The 16,136-nt window shown below is 43.0% G+C and overlaps 1 protein-coding gene across 1 annotated transcript in view; it reads left to right on the top strand.

The window, feature by feature from the left end:
- Positions 1-14,251, top strand: part of LOC115774843 (NLR family CARD domain-containing protein 3-like) — a 99,048-nt gene extending 84,797 nt beyond the window's left edge. The window contains exons 9-13 of the mRNA XM_030722289.1: positions 2,961-2,971; positions 10,942-11,076; positions 11,270-11,443; positions 12,661-12,707; positions 13,189-14,251. Of these exons, the coding sequence (XP_030578149.1) occupies positions 2,961-2,971; positions 10,942-11,076; positions 11,270-11,443; positions 12,661-12,707; positions 13,189-13,721 (900 nt within the window). The 3' untranslated portion in view covers positions 13,722-14,251. The remainder of the gene's footprint in view (positions 1-2,960; positions 2,972-10,941; positions 11,077-11,269; positions 11,444-12,660; positions 12,708-13,188) is intronic.
- The last annotated feature ends 1,885 nt before the right edge of the window (positions 14,252-16,136 follow it).

Consider the following 16,136-nt stretch of genomic DNA (forward strand, 5'->3'; position numbering starts at 1 on the left):
TACACATGTTGCTGACACCAGTGCAAACAGGCCTGACCATGAAAGGCAATAATGCAGGGCTCCTGGCAGCCCTGTGAGACCAGAGATTGGCTGTGTTTCCTGGGTGCTGACAGGATGAGGAAACGGACTTCTTGGGATGCCCACTTTGCCGCCTGTCTCTGACATCTGCCTGTTATATGGAACTTGGCCTTCAATTTGGAGATGGTACTAGAGCTCACTCCAAATAATACTGCAACTTGGTGTTGCAGAACACCAGCTAGAAGTTGCTATATGGCACAGGCCCTATCCAGATCAGTCAAATGCAGTACTCTTCATTTTCTTAACAAATGTGGCTCCATTTAAGGGACATAAACAGGCTTTCCAACAGTGTAAGATTTAAGAAGCATTATTACAACAAAGAAATTATCCACCAAACACAAATTAGCGTACTTTTTGTGCTAAATTTGATGAGTCAGTGAGTGCTAGAACAACAGTCCTGATCATTGTGACCCACATTAACAACTGCTCCCCACCAACCAGGATCTGTATCACATGTGGCACCGGAGGGGACCTGGTTTTAATGTCACAGAAAACCTGGTCTTGCTAGGAGAGACGGCATCCATCCCACTTTGGATGGAGCAGCTCTCATTTCTAGAAATCTGGCCAAATTTATTAACCCTCCTAAAACCTGACTACCCAGGGTTGAGACCAGGAAGCAGAGCTGCAGTCTTACACGCCTCTCTGCCGCTTCTCTCCTCCTGCCATCCCCCCAAAACCCCATCCCCATAGAGTCGGTGCCTGCTCCCAGACCACCAAAAACCAAAGCTAAAATCAGCAAAAAGCTATTTAAGCATAAAAATTCAAAAACAATAAATAATACAGCTTCATCAACTGCACCAAAAAATAAAACAATTAAATGTGGATTATTAAACATTAGGTCTCTCTCTTCCAAGTCCCTGTTAGTAAATGATTTAATAATTCAGGTGCCTTGAAGTGTCTGTTGTGATCTGGTGCTATATAAATGAAATTGAATTGAAGTGAATTTATTTGTTATTTATTTTTTGTTGTCTTTTTTTTCCTACTTTGAAAGTAGGGCATCAATAATGATAAGAACATAGGCTGTACATGAAGCATTGCTTCAGTCTGAGCCAGTTAAGTCTCAGACTGAATTTTGAATATAGTTTTGGAAGTCTATTTTCTGATTTCCTAATTATAGATGAAATATCATTAAGATAAAATCATTTACAATTATTTAGTTGTTCCTGGTTAGTATTCTGTGTTTGCTATCTGATCCTGTCATCTGTCAACATTTCTAAAATCTGCCAGTTGGTGAATAATCTACGACCAGGTTTTAATACAAAACTAAATTTGATTTATGTGTGCTGATAACATACATTCTAGTTTTATAAACATCTTCATACTTTTAACAGTGAATCTCAAACTTCTGTGCTGCTCATATTGAATCCTCCACCATGTGAAATTCTGTTATCTGCGATTATTGTAAAAAAAAAAAAAAAAAGGTCTATTAGAGTGAACAGAGATGACACGACTCTCCATTCAGTCGCTCTGCTATAAATAAAGAAAATTTTCCAGTTCAATTCAGTTTTATTTATAGTGCCTTCATTCATAAAGACCCTACAATAATACAGAGAAACCTCAATAATCAGACAACCCCCTTTGAGCAGCACTTGGTGACAGTGGGAAGGAAAAACTCCCTTTAACAGGAAGAAACCTCCATCAGAACCAGGCTCAGGGAGGGGGGGTCATCTGAGCGACTGAGAGGAAAAATCTGGTTAAGTTTACATTTCTATTTGGGGCACTGGTGGGTAGAATTCTCCCACACACCAAATCCCACTCTGAGCCATGAATAACTTAATACATTTTAAAATCAGTCTATAAAACAAATAGTCTATTGAAGTCTATTGAATTATTTCTTACCTGCTGTTCTTTATTTTTTCCTGTCAGCATCAATAAGCAAAGACCAAAATCTCCTGCATCTAACTGTGTGTCACTGAAGAGTGACCGATCTATGATTCAGCCAATTACCTTCCAAGATACACAGCAGTCTGCTGATAAAGGGTGAGAATCTAAACTGTTGATTGTGTTTCCTCTTCCAACAACAAGAACAGCATTTCTATTACATTGTGTTTCTGCCAGGATAGAATGCAAAACCTTTAACACACTGTACATGTTGAACGTTTTTGCAGTGTGAACCAGCAACGTTCAGTCAGTCAGTCTGCACCTCAGCATCAAACTGATCTGGACTCCATATTTACGGTGAGAACACTTTAATATCACATCAGATAAAACATGTAACAGAATCAATGAGATGATTATTAGATCCATTTGGTGAAAAATAAAGCTGTACGCAGGTTGTACAAAATATTTGGCCTGATTCAGCTTTAAATACACTGTTCTAATAATGTCCTGACTGTTAATACACGAAACTGAATTAAACTGAACGTAAACTCTACATATGTCCCTATTCTAGATGCTGGAGGACAACCTTTTCAGTTTTTTAAAGAATGAGCTGAGGAAGATGCAGAAGGTCGTGATTTCAGATTATCCAGAATGGTTAGAGTGTCAGAGGGAGGATAAGGAGGTGATGAAGGCTGAGGATGAAGAGCAGAGGAGCAGCAGAGAGTCATTTCTGAAGATCACACTGCACTTCCTGAGAAGGATGAAGCAGGAGAAGCTGGCTGAGAGTTTGCACAGCAGTAAGAGGATTTTAACAGCTTTAACATGAAAGAGGAAATGGAGACAACTTTAACTTTTTGTAGGATGTTTCCAAAGCTGAAATAACTTGTCCTTTACAATCCACAGTTTTATCAATTGGTAACAACAAAAAAGATCCTAATTGAATTTTATTGAGGTAAAGATCAACATAATAAGATCATCAGATTCTAGTTCAGGGAATGTCAACTGGCGGCCCATGGGCCACATCTGGCCCGCCAGACCTTTCCATCAAGCTCCCTGAATAGTACTGCCCCAGGTACTATACACCAATCAATCATGTCGCGTCATAACCCATTAAATACCCCTCTCTGACTAGTCTGGATTATCAAAAGCCATCAAACACCATTTCCCATTGCCCATAAATGCCTCCATGTCCCCAGAACCAATCAGAATGCAAGATTGGACCATGTGACTTCAAGTATTTTCTGGCTACACTGAGGAACACCCCTTGTATGCATCTGTCCCTCGGTTGTCACGAACCCTGCGGCCTAGTATCTACTATTCTGTTATTGTTAAAATGAATGTGCTGCCATTTTGTGACATTGCGGTTGTACTGTGTGAATCTATGTTGAAATCTTTTTATCATAGTCTGATATTTATGCCTTTTGCCTTCATCCACACTGGGCAGAGGATAGACTGAAGATTTTGCTGGTTTTGCCTCAAAAAAAATATTATTTATTAAAAAGTAGGTAAATTAATATATATGTGCTGCACACAATTGCTTTGTCTCCATAACAACCATCAACATACTTAAGAAGAACATGTAAGTGCAAGACTTGCACATCACATTAAAAATAGTATAAATTTGAAAGGAAAATTGATGTATCTAATGATAATATGTTACTTCGGATACAATAGATTACTTGGGATACAAATTTGATTTTACTTTACGAGAGCATCCGGCCCTCACACTGTCTGCAGAGAAAAATTCAGGCCCTTGGACAAATGTAGTTGATGACCCCTTTTTTAGTTATTCAATTTAGTTTCACACAGTATTTTCCCATGATTCTCCACAACCCACTTGCAGTGTTTCTATGCCCAACAGTCTAAGAACCACTGTTAGATCTATGGATCTGTCTGTACTGAAATAGAAATCGTGTGTGCCAGGATTAAAACAAAATCCAGGTGCAGAACAGAGATGTAAAAATAGAAATTCCCCACTTGCCCTACGGGTGGTCTTTGTCCTCCAAGCTCAGGTCCTCTACGAGAGAGACCTGGGAGCTTGAGAGTCCTGTGCAGTATCTTAGATGCTCCTTCTAGCTCCTCTTCATTTTCGGATTTTTGCTGCCTGAGGCCTGAGGCATATGATCCTTTGTGGCCATCTTCCTGATGTACTCATGGTTTTTCATTATTTCATCTAGGACAGTGGTTCTGACACTCACTAATTCATGCATGGTAAGGAGCTTTCTTGTCTTGATGTCAGTGGCTTCTAGCTTCTTCCTTTGGCCAGCTTATTATCCCAGCAGAGTATTTGACAACTGGCAGGGTGTAGGTGTTGATTGTCCAGATCTTGTTCTTCCCATTCAGCTGACTCTTCAGGACTTGCCTTACTCTCTGCAGGTATTTGAAAGTTGCAGCTTTCCTAGCGGCCTCTTCATGGTTCCCATTTGCCTATGGGATTCTAAGGTACTTGTAGCTGTCTTCAATGTCTGAAATGTTGCCTTCTGGTAGTGTAATCCCCTCAGTTCTGACTACCTTTCCTCTCTTTGTTACCATCCGACTACACTTCTCCAGTCTGACCGGCCAATGCAAAACAGCAGAGGGGAAAGAGCATCTCCTTGGTAAATCCTGCACTTGATGGTGACTTGTGCAGTTGGCTTGAAGTTGGCCTCTAGTGCTGTTCTCCACATTCCCACTAAGTTCTTAATGAAGGCTCTTAGGATCCTGTTGATTTTGTATAGCTCTAGGCATCAAGTCATAGGCTTTCTTGTAGTCAGTCAATACAGTCCTTTATCTCTCACTCATATTCCGCGGTAGATACTTGGCTATAAGATGAACAGCAATAGGGAGCAGTACTATCCATGGAAGAGACAACTAGAGGCTAAGATCAAAGCAGCATGGAGAGAAGTTAACCAGCTCTCAGAGTTTCAGAAAGGTGTAATGAAGAAAGCGGTGCCTAAGAAGTACAACAGGCTGTCCATATCTGAGGCCTGAGGCCTTAGGCCTTGGCTAACCGCCTGAAGAGGGAAGAGGGAAATAGAAGCCAGGAGAATAAACCAGATGTTATCCACCGAACCATCCAAGGTATACTCTCAGTGGCAGAGGAACATTATGAGAACAGCACCCCCACCAAGGCTGGAGATGGAGCAATACTGGAAGAGCATATGGGAGAAAGATGCATCACATAACACCTCAGCCCAGTGGCTAGTGGATCTAAGAGCAGAGCACAGTGACCTCCCTGAACAGGATCCAGTAACCATCACAGTGGCGAACATCCAGGAAAGAGTCTCACACATGAAGAGCTGGACAGCACCAGGCCCTGACATGATACACACCTACTGGCTTAAGAAGCTACCTGCACACCACAAGCACCTGGCAGCACAAATGAACCAGCTGCTACAGGCTAAGACACACCCAGAATGGCTGACTGAATGCCGGACGGTCCTGATCCCCAGAAGGGACCAGTCGCATCCAACTACCGGCCCATAACCTGCCTCAGTACAACATGGAAACTCCTGTCAGGCATCATAGTAGCTAAGATGAGTAGGCACATGGCTCAATACATGAGCGGAGCCCAGAAAGGAATTGGCAGAGATACCAGGGAAGCAAAACACGAGCTACTGGTAGACAGAGCAGTCACTCGAGCCTGCAAGACCTGACTGACCAACCTGTGCACCGCCTGTATTGACTACAAGAAAGCCTATGACTTGATACTGCACACATGGGTCCTGGAATGCCTAGAGCTGTACAAGATCAACAGGACCCTCAGAGCCTTCATCAAGAACTCAATGGGAATGTGGAGAACAGCACTAGAGACCAACTTGAAGCCCATCGCATAAGTCACCATCAAGTCCAGGATTTACCAAGGAGATGCTCTGTCCCCACTGCTGTTCTGCATAGGCCTGAATCCGCTCAGCCAGATCATTGATAAGACTGGCTACAGATACCGACTACAGAATGGAGCAAACATCAGCCACCTCCTCTACATGGATGACATCAAGCTGTATACCCCGAGTGAATGAAATATTAATTCACTGATCCACACCACCAGCATCTACAGCAATGATTTCGGAATGTCATTCGGACTGGAGAAGTGTAGTCGGATGGTAATTAAGAGAGGAAAAGCAGTCAGAACTCAGGGGATTGCACTACCAGAAGGCAACAATGCAGACATTGAGGACAGCTACAAGTACCTTGGAATCCCACAGGCAAATGGGAACCATGAAGAGGCCGCTAGGAAAACTGCAACCTCCAAGTACCTACAGAGAGTAACGCAAGTCATAAGGAGTCAGCTGAATTTGAAGAACAAGATCCGGGCTATCAACACCTACACCCTGCCAGTTGTCAGATACTCTGCTGGGATAATAAGCTGGCCAAAGGAGAAGCTAGAAGCCACTGACATCAAGACAAGAAAGCTCCTTACCATGCATGGAGGGTTTCACCCCAAATCCAACACTCTGAGACTGTACGCTAAGTGAAAGGAAGGTGGCCAAGGACACTATCAGAACCACTATCCTAGACGAAACAACGAAGAACCATGAATACATCAGGAAGATGGCCACAAAGGATCATGTACTTAGTGAGTACCTCAGGCAGCAGAAACCAGACAAAGAAGAGGAGGAAGAAAAGGAACCATCATGGAAGGACAGACCTCTGTACGGCATGTAACACCGGCAGATCGAAGAAGTGGCTAACAGAAAAATCCTACCAATGGCTGGACAAAGCTTGACTGACAGACAGCACAGAGGCACTAATCATGTCAGGACAGGAAAAAGCTCTGAGCACAAGATCGACAGAGGCTGGGGTCTAGTACACCAGGCAAGACCCCAGGTGCAGGCTGTGCAGAGATGCCCCTGAGACAATCCAGCACATAACAGCAGGGTGCAAGATGCTAGCAGGCAGGGCATACATGGAACGCCAAAACCAAGTGGCTGACTTAGTATACAGGAACATCTGTGCCAAGTATGACCTGAAAGTCCCAAGGTTGAAATGGGACATGCCCCCAAGGGTGGTCGAGAATGACCAAGCTCAGATCCTGTGGAACTTCCAGATACAGACAAACTTGTGATGGCTAACCAACCGGACATCGTAGTGGTGGACAAACAAAGGAAGAAGGTCGTAGTGATGTTGCAATACCAAGTGATGGCAACATCAGGAACCTCAAGCTCCCAGGCCTCTGGTAGAGGACCTGAGCTTGGAGGGCAAAAAGATGGCCCGTAGGGGCAGGTGGTATATATATATATATATATATATATATATATATATATATACTGCTCAAAAAAATAAAGGGAACACTCAAATAACACATCCTAGATCTGAATGAATGAAATATTCTCATTGAATACTTTGTTCTGTACAAAGTTGAATGTGCTGACAACAAAATCACACAAAAAGCATCAATGGAAATCAAATTTATTAACCAATGGAGGCCTGGATTTAGAGTCACACAAAAAATTAAAGTGGAAAAACACTACAGGCTGATCCAACTTTGATGTAATGTCCTTAGAACAAGTCAAAATGAGGCTCAGTATTGTGTTTTGCCTCCACGTGCCTGTATGACCTCCCTACAACACCTGGGCATGCTCCTGATGAGGTGGCGGATGGTCTCCTGAGGGATCTCCTCCAAGACCTGGACTAAAGCATCCACCAACTCCTGGACAGTCTGTGGTGCAACGTAACATTGGTGGATGGAGCGAGACATGATGTCCCAGATGTGCTCAATCGGATTCAGGTCTGGGGAACGGGCGGGCCAGTCCATAGCTTCAATGCCTTCATCTTGCAGGAACTGCTGACACATTCCAGCCACATGAGGTCTAGCATTGTCCTGCATTAGAAGGAACCCAGGGCCAACCGCACCAGCATATGGTCTCACAAGGAGTCTGAGGATCTCATCTCGGTACCTATGGCAGTCATGCTACCTCTGGCGAGCACATGGAGGGCTGTGCAGCCCTCCAAAGAAATGCCACCCAACACCATTACTGACCCACTGCCAAACTGGTCATGCTGAAGGATGTTGCAGGCAGCAGATCGCTCTCCACGTCATCTCCAGACTCTGTCACGTCTGTCACATGTGCTCAGTGTGAACCTGCTTTCATCTGTGAAGAGCACAGGGCGCCAGTGGCGAATTTGCCAATCCTGGTGTTCTCTGGCAAATGCCAAGCATCCTGCACGGTGTTGGGCTGTGAGCACAACCCCCATCTGTGGACGTCAGGCCCTCATACCATCCTCATGGAGTCGGTTTCTAACCGTTTGTGCAGACACATGCACATTTGTGGCCTGCTGGAGGTCATTTTGCAGGGCTCTGGCAGTGCTCCTCCTGTTCCTCCTTGCACAAAGGCGGAGGTAGCGGTCCTGCTGCTGGGTTGTTGCCCTCCTACGGCCTCCTCCATGTCTCCTGGTGTACTGGCCTGTCTCCTGGTAGCCTCCAGCCTCTGGACACTACGCTGACAAGACACAGCAAACCTTCTTGCCACAGCTCGCATTGATGTGTCATCCTGGATGAGCTGCACTACCTGAGCCACTTGTGTGGGTTGTAGAGTCCGTCTCATGCTACCACAAGTGTGAAAGCACCACCAACAGTCAAAAGTGACCAAAACATCAGCCAGAAAGCATAGGTACTGAGAAGTGGTCTGCAGTACCCACCTGCAGAACCACTCCTTTATTTAGTGTGTCTTGCTAATTGCCAATAATTTCCACCTGTTGTCTATTCCATTTGCACAACAGCATGTGAAATTGAATGTTAATCAGTGTTGCTTCCTAAGTGGACAGTTTGATTTCACAAAAGTTTGATTTACTTGGAGTTATATCGTGTTGTTTAAGTGTTTCCTATATTTTTTTTGAGCTTGTGTGTGTGTGTGTGTATATATATATATATATATATATATATATATATATATATATATATATATATATATATATATATATATTACTGGTGGGTGTTTATATATCAGTTGGTCAGGCATGCTACACAAAACTAGGGTGAAATGACGACAGTGAAGCCAAAAACTGAATGAGTAGGAATAGGTATTGTAGGTTTCAGACAGAGTAAATGAATTACAGGGAGCTGAGATAATCCTGACAGATTTTAAATAAAGAGACAACAGAATAGATGTTCTAACCAATTATAACCTTTTTTTTATTCATTTAGGAACTCGTGCTGCAAAGTGCCAATTTAAACTTAAATCTAACCTGAAGAAGAAGTTCCAGTGTGTGTTTGAGGGGATTCCTAAAGCAGGAAACCCAACCCTCCTGAATCAGATCTACACAGAGCTCTACATCACAGAGGGAGCGGCTGCAGAGGTCAATGAGGAACATGAGGTCAGACAGATTGAAACAGCATCCAGGAAACCAGACAGACCAGAAACAACAATCAGACAAGAAGACATCTTTAAAGGCTCACCTGGAAGAGCTGAACCAATCAGAACAGTGCTGACAAAGGGAGTGGCTGGCATTGGGAAAACAGTCTTAACACAGAAGTTCACTCTGGACTGGGCTGAAGACAAAGCCAACCAGGACATCCAGTTCATGTTTGCATTCACTTTCAGAGAGCTGAATGTGCTGAAAGAGGAAAAGTTCAGCTTGGTGGAACTTGTTCATCACTTCTTCACTGAAACCAAAGAAGCAGGAATCTGCAGCTTTGAAGACTTCCAGGTTGTGTTCATCTTTGATGGTCTGGATGAGTGTCGACTTCCTCTGGACTTCCACAACACTGAGATCCTGGCTGATGTTACAGAGCCCACCTCAGTGGATGTGCTGCTGATAAACCTCATCAGGGGGAAACTGCTTCCCTCTGCTCGCCTCTGGATAACCACACGACCTGCAGCAGCCAATCAGATCCCTCCTCAGTGTGTTGGCATGGTGACAGAGGTCAGAGGATTCACTGACCCACAGAAGGAGGAGTACTTCAGGAAGAGATTCAGAGATGAGGAGCAGGCCAGCAGGATCATCTCGCACATCAAGACATCACGAAGCCTCCACATCATGTGCCACATCCCAGTCTTCTGCTGGATCACTGCTACAGTTCTGGAGGATGTGCTGAAGACCAGAGAGGGAGGAGAGCTGCCCAAGACCCTGACTGAGATGTACATCCACTTCCTGGTGGTTCAGTCCAAAGTGAAGAAGGTCAAGTATGATGGAGGAGCTGAGACAGATCCACACTGGAGTCCAGAGAGCAGGAAGACGATTGAGTCTCTGGGAAAACTGGCTTTTGATCAGCTGCAGAAAGGAAACCTGATCTTCTATGAATCAGACCTGACAGAGTGTGGCATCGATATCAGAGCAGCCTCAGTGTACTCAGGAGTGTTCACACAGGTCTTTAAAGAGGAGAGAGGGCTGTACCAGGACAAGGTGTTCTGCTTCATCCATCTGAGTGTTCAGGAGTTTCTGGCTGCTCTTCATGTCCATCTGACCTTTATCAACTCTGGAGTCAATCTGCTGGATGATCAGCATGCAACAGTTCAGGATTCTGCAGTAAAACAACATAAATCTTTAAAACATCTCCATCAGACAGCTGTGGACAAGGCCTTACAGAGTCCAAATGGACACCTGGACTTGTTCCTCCGCTTCCTCCTGGGTCTTTCACAGCGGACCAATCAGACTCTCCTACGAGGCCTGCTGTCACAGACAGGAAGTAGCTCACATGTTGATAAGGAAACAGCTCAGTACATCAAGAAGAAGATCAGTGAGAATCAGTCTGCAGAGAAGAGCATCAATCTGTTCCACTGTCTGAATGAACTGAATGATCGTTCTCTAGTGGAGGAGATCCAACAGTCCCTGAGATCAGGAAGTCTCTCCACAGATAAACTGTCTCCTGCTCAGTGGTCAGCTCTGGTCTTCATCTTACTGTCATCAGAAGAAGATCTGGATGTGTTTGACCTGAAGAAATACTCTGCTTCAGAGGAGGCTCTGCTGAGGCTGCTGCCAGTGGTCAAAGCCTCCAACAAAGCTCTGTAAGTGATTTTATGACCCAACAAATAAATTTTACTTTTTACATTGTTCATTGTTATCTTCATTGATAATTCTTTCTCAGGCTGAGCTGTTGTAACCTCTCAGAGAGAAGCTGTGAAGCTTGTCCTCGGTTCTCAGCTCCCCGTCTTCTAGTCTGAGAGAGCTGGACCTGAGTAACAATGACCTGCAGGACTCAGGAGTGAAGCTGCTGACTGGTGGACTAAAAAGTACACACTGTAAACTAGAAACTCTCAGGTAATGATTCAGTGTGTGTGTGTGTGTGTGTGTCTGTGTGTGTGTCTCTGTGTGTGTGTGTGTCTGTGTGTGTGTGTGGGAGAGATACTTGACAGTTTACGTTACTTTAAATTGAAAAGAACAATAAATGAACTGATGCAACATTGTTCTTTGTAATGCTCTTCCTGGACATTTTCTTCTTCCAAAACTTCAGTCTCTCAGGTTGTCTGATCACAGAGGAAGGCGGTGCTTCTTTGGTCTTGGCTGTGAGCTCTAACCCCTCCCATCTGAGAGATCTGGACTTGAGATACAATTATCCTGGAGACTCTAATGTGAAGGTGCTTTCTAGTGGACTGAAGAATCCTCAATGGAGACTGGACTCTCTCAGGTATGGCCAAACAACAGGAGTTCCGGTCACGGTCCGGTCAGCCCCAACCAGTCACCACAGATGACTGTCCCTCCCTGAGCCTGGTTCTGCTGGAGGTTTCTTCCTGTTAAAAGGGAGTTTTTCCTTCCCACTGTCACCAAGTGCTGCTCATAGGGGGTCATTTTGACTGTTGGGTTTTCTCTGTATTATTGTAGGGTCTTTACCTACAATACAAAGCACCTTGAGGTGATTATTGTGATTTGGCGCTATATAAATAAAATTGAATTGAGTTCACATGGTGCTTGTTAATTTATTTATTTATTACAATGTGGCCATCTTCAAACTTGCTCAGATCCTTCAAGGTAGATGTCTCGTTGCCATAGGATAACTTTAGGTGTTTATCAAAAATAAATAAATAATAATAAAAATAATATTCCATAGAGTAACAGTCTAAAATATCATGGGACACCCTGTCCTTTAGAACAGTGAAATATTTCCCTGCATGATGACTTCCTGACAAAGTTTGCATATTGCTGCATATTTACACACTTTTCTGGTTGTTGGGCATTAGCAGGATTCATACAATCAGATATTAAGTCATTCTTTTTTAAAATAAGAAGTTAAAAATTGGTCCTTTTGAGTAAAGGTGCATTTTTGTCAGAGAATGAGGCTTGAGCTTTGGATCCCTATTCTCTGTATATGAAACTTCAAAGGTTGCTGATTGGATGCCCTTCCTCTCTGCACGCGTCTTCTTTGCCCCACTCTCCGTTTGGTAGCCTGACTCTGGCATGGCTGTGTTTTAAATCATACATTTCAGTGTCAGCTCCATCATTATCCTTACCTTTGTTTTGTGCATTTCTGTTATAACTATCATGATTTGACCACCAGACTCATTAGCTTCTTGATCCAAATCTTTGTGAACTGATCATTATATGAGCCTTAGTAAATGAAGGACATCTTGTGAAATGCACAGATAGACAGCTTAGGTGAACTTACCGTGATATTGCAAAAATTTGCATTGCAAGCATTTAGTTATGCCTGAGTTTGAATATGAAACTGCTATAGTCAGAAGGGCCTCCATGGTCTTCCTGGTCAGTTAGCTGTCAGCCTGCTAACATACTTTTAGCTCCTATTATTGCCTTCAGCCAGCTTCTATATCACTCAGAAATGAGCTGCTTCATGCTGAATAGATGTACGAAGTTTTATAGATCAAACTTATTGTGTTTTTCTCCCTCCAGAGTGGACTATTGTGCAGAGCAGTGGCTAAAAGCTGGACTACTGAAGTGTAAGTTTCAGAAATGATAAACAAACAAAAAAAAAAGGCAAACTGTCAGCACAAACAGTAAGTTACACATTTGTAGCATAGACTGTGTATTAATACATGGACTTCAGGGTGTAATAAACAAGGCTATGGCTGAAGTGCTTTAAACCTGCATTCTTTGAAGTGGCCAGCAGGGGAGGGGGGGGAGCTGCTGTGAGCCTGCTGCTCACTCTGAGCCCAGTAAACACTTTAATCAGTGTGCAGCATCAGTTTCACAGTCAGGTCCACCCCTAACTCACAGCATCTGATTTCAAAGTGTTCACCTCCAGCCTTCAAAACCAGCACCTCACAGTGGGTAACCGCACAGTGGCCACAGCCATCTTTTATATACAGTCTACTGTCTATAGCTGTATTTATTCCATCACAACGTATCATCATTAAACTTTAAAAGCATCAAATGTATCAGACGATAAACTGCAGCTGTGTTGTGTCTTTTTCTTTCCAGATTGCTGTGAACTCACAGTCGACACAAACACAGTGAACAGAAACCTCAAACTGTCTGACAACAACAGGAAGGTGACACGTGTGAGAGGCGAGCAGCTGTATCCTGATCATGCAGACAGATTTGACTGCTGGCCTCAGCTGCTGTGCAGAAATGGTCTGACTGGTCGCTGTTACTGGGAGGTGGAGTGGGAAGGAGAGGTTTATCTGGCAGTGAGTTACAAAGGAATCAGAAGGAAAGAAAAGAGTGATAACTGTTGGTTTGGAGGGAATGATCAGTCCTGGAGTCTGAGTTGCTCTGATGCTGGCTACTCTGTGTGGCACAATAACAGAGAAGCATTCATCTCCTCCTCCTCTGTCTCTAACAGAGTAGCAGTGTATGTGGACTGTCCTGCCGGCACTCTGTCCTTCTACAGAGTCTCCTCTGACACTCTGATCCACCTCCACACCTTCAACACCACATTCACTGAACCTCTGTATGCTGGGTTTGGATTTGGGATCTGGTCATCTGGTTCTTCACTTTCTCTGGGTTCTTAGTAGGACTTTAATTGGGTTTACATTTGAATTCCTGATTGTAATTTTAATATGCAGCTCATTCAGTTAATGCTGTTTTATCAAACCTGCTGGTGTGCCTACCTGTTCTTTGGTGGCACTTCATCACCTGCTTTAGCATCAGTGAGACAGGACTGTGACACACCCCACTTGTCACTTTTTAATGTGCAAGTTCACAAATGAACATCTTTTCATAAACCTAACCAAGTGGATCTAGAGCCTAAAACTAACCAGCGAGTGAAGAGAAAGTAAGAAATAGTGAAGAGTGAAAACGGCTTCAGCAGGGTGTGAACTACAGTGTCTGTGCTGATAACCCAGAGAGCCACCTGTACAGCTTCCTAAGGTGGACTTTGTCTCCACAAAGGGAGCAAATATGTGTTATTACACCTGTTAGCAGACACATGTTGAAATATGCTGTGATTTTGAAGTGTTTCCATCACTACTGAACAAATACATGAAACATTCCACATGTTTGTAAAGTATTAATCTGTGCAAAGAAAAAACAAATGTGTAAACCTGTGTTTGAGAAATAAAATCTCAGCTAAGTGTTTGTGGCGTTACAAACATGTTTTCAACAGGAATTCTGCAGAGCGCACTCTGGTGGACAAACTGTGCATCATCAACTTACAGCATGGTTGAAGGGCGTCTCTATTTTTTCGTTTTAAAATGTTATTTATCAGTCATTATAAAAGCAGATACTGGTATACTGGCAAGTGGGTAATATCAACTGACACACTGGCTCCACAGGTAGAGAACATGTTGCATGGTGAGAGGACATTGTAAATAAGTCATGTTGGAAAGGTGTGTTTTATATGTGCTTATAGATGTAGATGTAAGGGCACATGATTAAACTTAACTAAGTTAGCAGCTCCAGGGTGAAGCTCCAAGACTGTTTGTGATAATTTTATTTGACATGGTCTGTTATAAGTTGTATGTTGTAACCTGACTTACCTTTTAAAGGGAAAAGGAAAGAAGGAAGCTGAGGATGCTTCTGTTTAGTAAATGCACTCATACAACCCTGCGAGCCTCATTCAGCCATTCACGCACACATTCATGCAGGTCTTTATTTCTTTCCTTTTAAGCACTTCTAACATTCATGCACACTTATCATTCTTTGACATGCAGACTGATTCAGATTCAGATCACTTGATTAATCCCAAAGACGGGCAGTTTGTTTGCAGCTTACCCATCAAATCTACTCGAGGAGCTGAAGATTGATCCATCGACCTTCCAGCTGGTAGATGACCCCCCTCTACCTCCAGAACCACAACCACCCTGAACTACTGTTTGTAGGTGCTAAACCTTACCAGATCTTTAGCCATTAATTAGATAATATATCCTACAGAGATCCCAGAAAATGCTCAACTACATTTCAGGAAAGGCAGGGAGGTTTGAGATGTTCCCGACCTGACGGCACAGGGAAGAAGAAGGAGCTGTTCTCATCATGGTTACTGTGTCTGACATGATGGCACTCAGTCTCTGACAGAGTAGCTGTATATGTGGACTAGGGCTGGGCAATATGGACCAAAAGAAATATCTCGATATTTTTTAGCTGAATGGCGATATACGATGTAAATCTCGATATTTTTTCTTCCCAAAAGGTATCAACAAAAAGGCACTTCTGAGTCAAAGTTACATGTCCCAAATGTCTCACAGGCACTTTTATTAATGTTCAGCTGTAGATGTACAGTATAAATTGCTCAAAAATAAACTATTGACATATTTAAATAATAAATATAAATTAATTTGTACATATATTTATACATATACATTAATTTATTTTATAATAATAAAATAAATTAATGCTTTTTTCCTCCATAACAAAAGACTCACAGCTGTGCTATTAAAATGTAAAGAGAAAAGATCCAGAGCAAAATAGCAAAAGGCTGACTTATTCTTTAAAAAGATGTTTGTAAGCAAGTGATAGACGGGTGACTTGACTAAGTTTTACCCCGCCTCCAACCCACAGTTTTTGTGGCTGGGATAGCCCCAGCTAAACTGTCTGACATTAAAAAGACATTTTTAATGTCAGATAGTTTTTACCTTGATAAAAAAAACAGAATATATAAAAGTCACTTTGCCAAAACTGAGTGCAGCTTCTACCTTGTGATAGAAATGCTGTTTCTCACTCAAAATGACCTGATATCATTCATGAGAGATATGTTTGATATAAATGTCCGTGATGCAGCTTCAACTCCGGGATCAAACCTGCTGAGCTGGATGAACCCATAAACTCTCTTTCTTCCTTCTCTTGTTTAGAAACATCAGGGCCTCATTACATCATCGCTTGATGTCGACTGCATTTTTTTTCACCGTGCGTTATATGAGGAGGATTTAGTCGCAAAAACGCAGCGCGTCCGGTGTGTGTGTAGGTTACACGACAGGTTCGCATCTGAAAGA

This window comes from Archocentrus centrarchus, chromosome 24 (assembly GCF_007364275.1).
Source record: "Archocentrus centrarchus isolate MPI-CPG fArcCen1 chromosome 24, fArcCen1, whole genome shotgun sequence".
In the NCBI taxonomy this organism is placed as follows: Eukaryota; Metazoa; Chordata; class Actinopteri; order Cichliformes; family Cichlidae; genus Archocentrus; species Archocentrus centrarchus.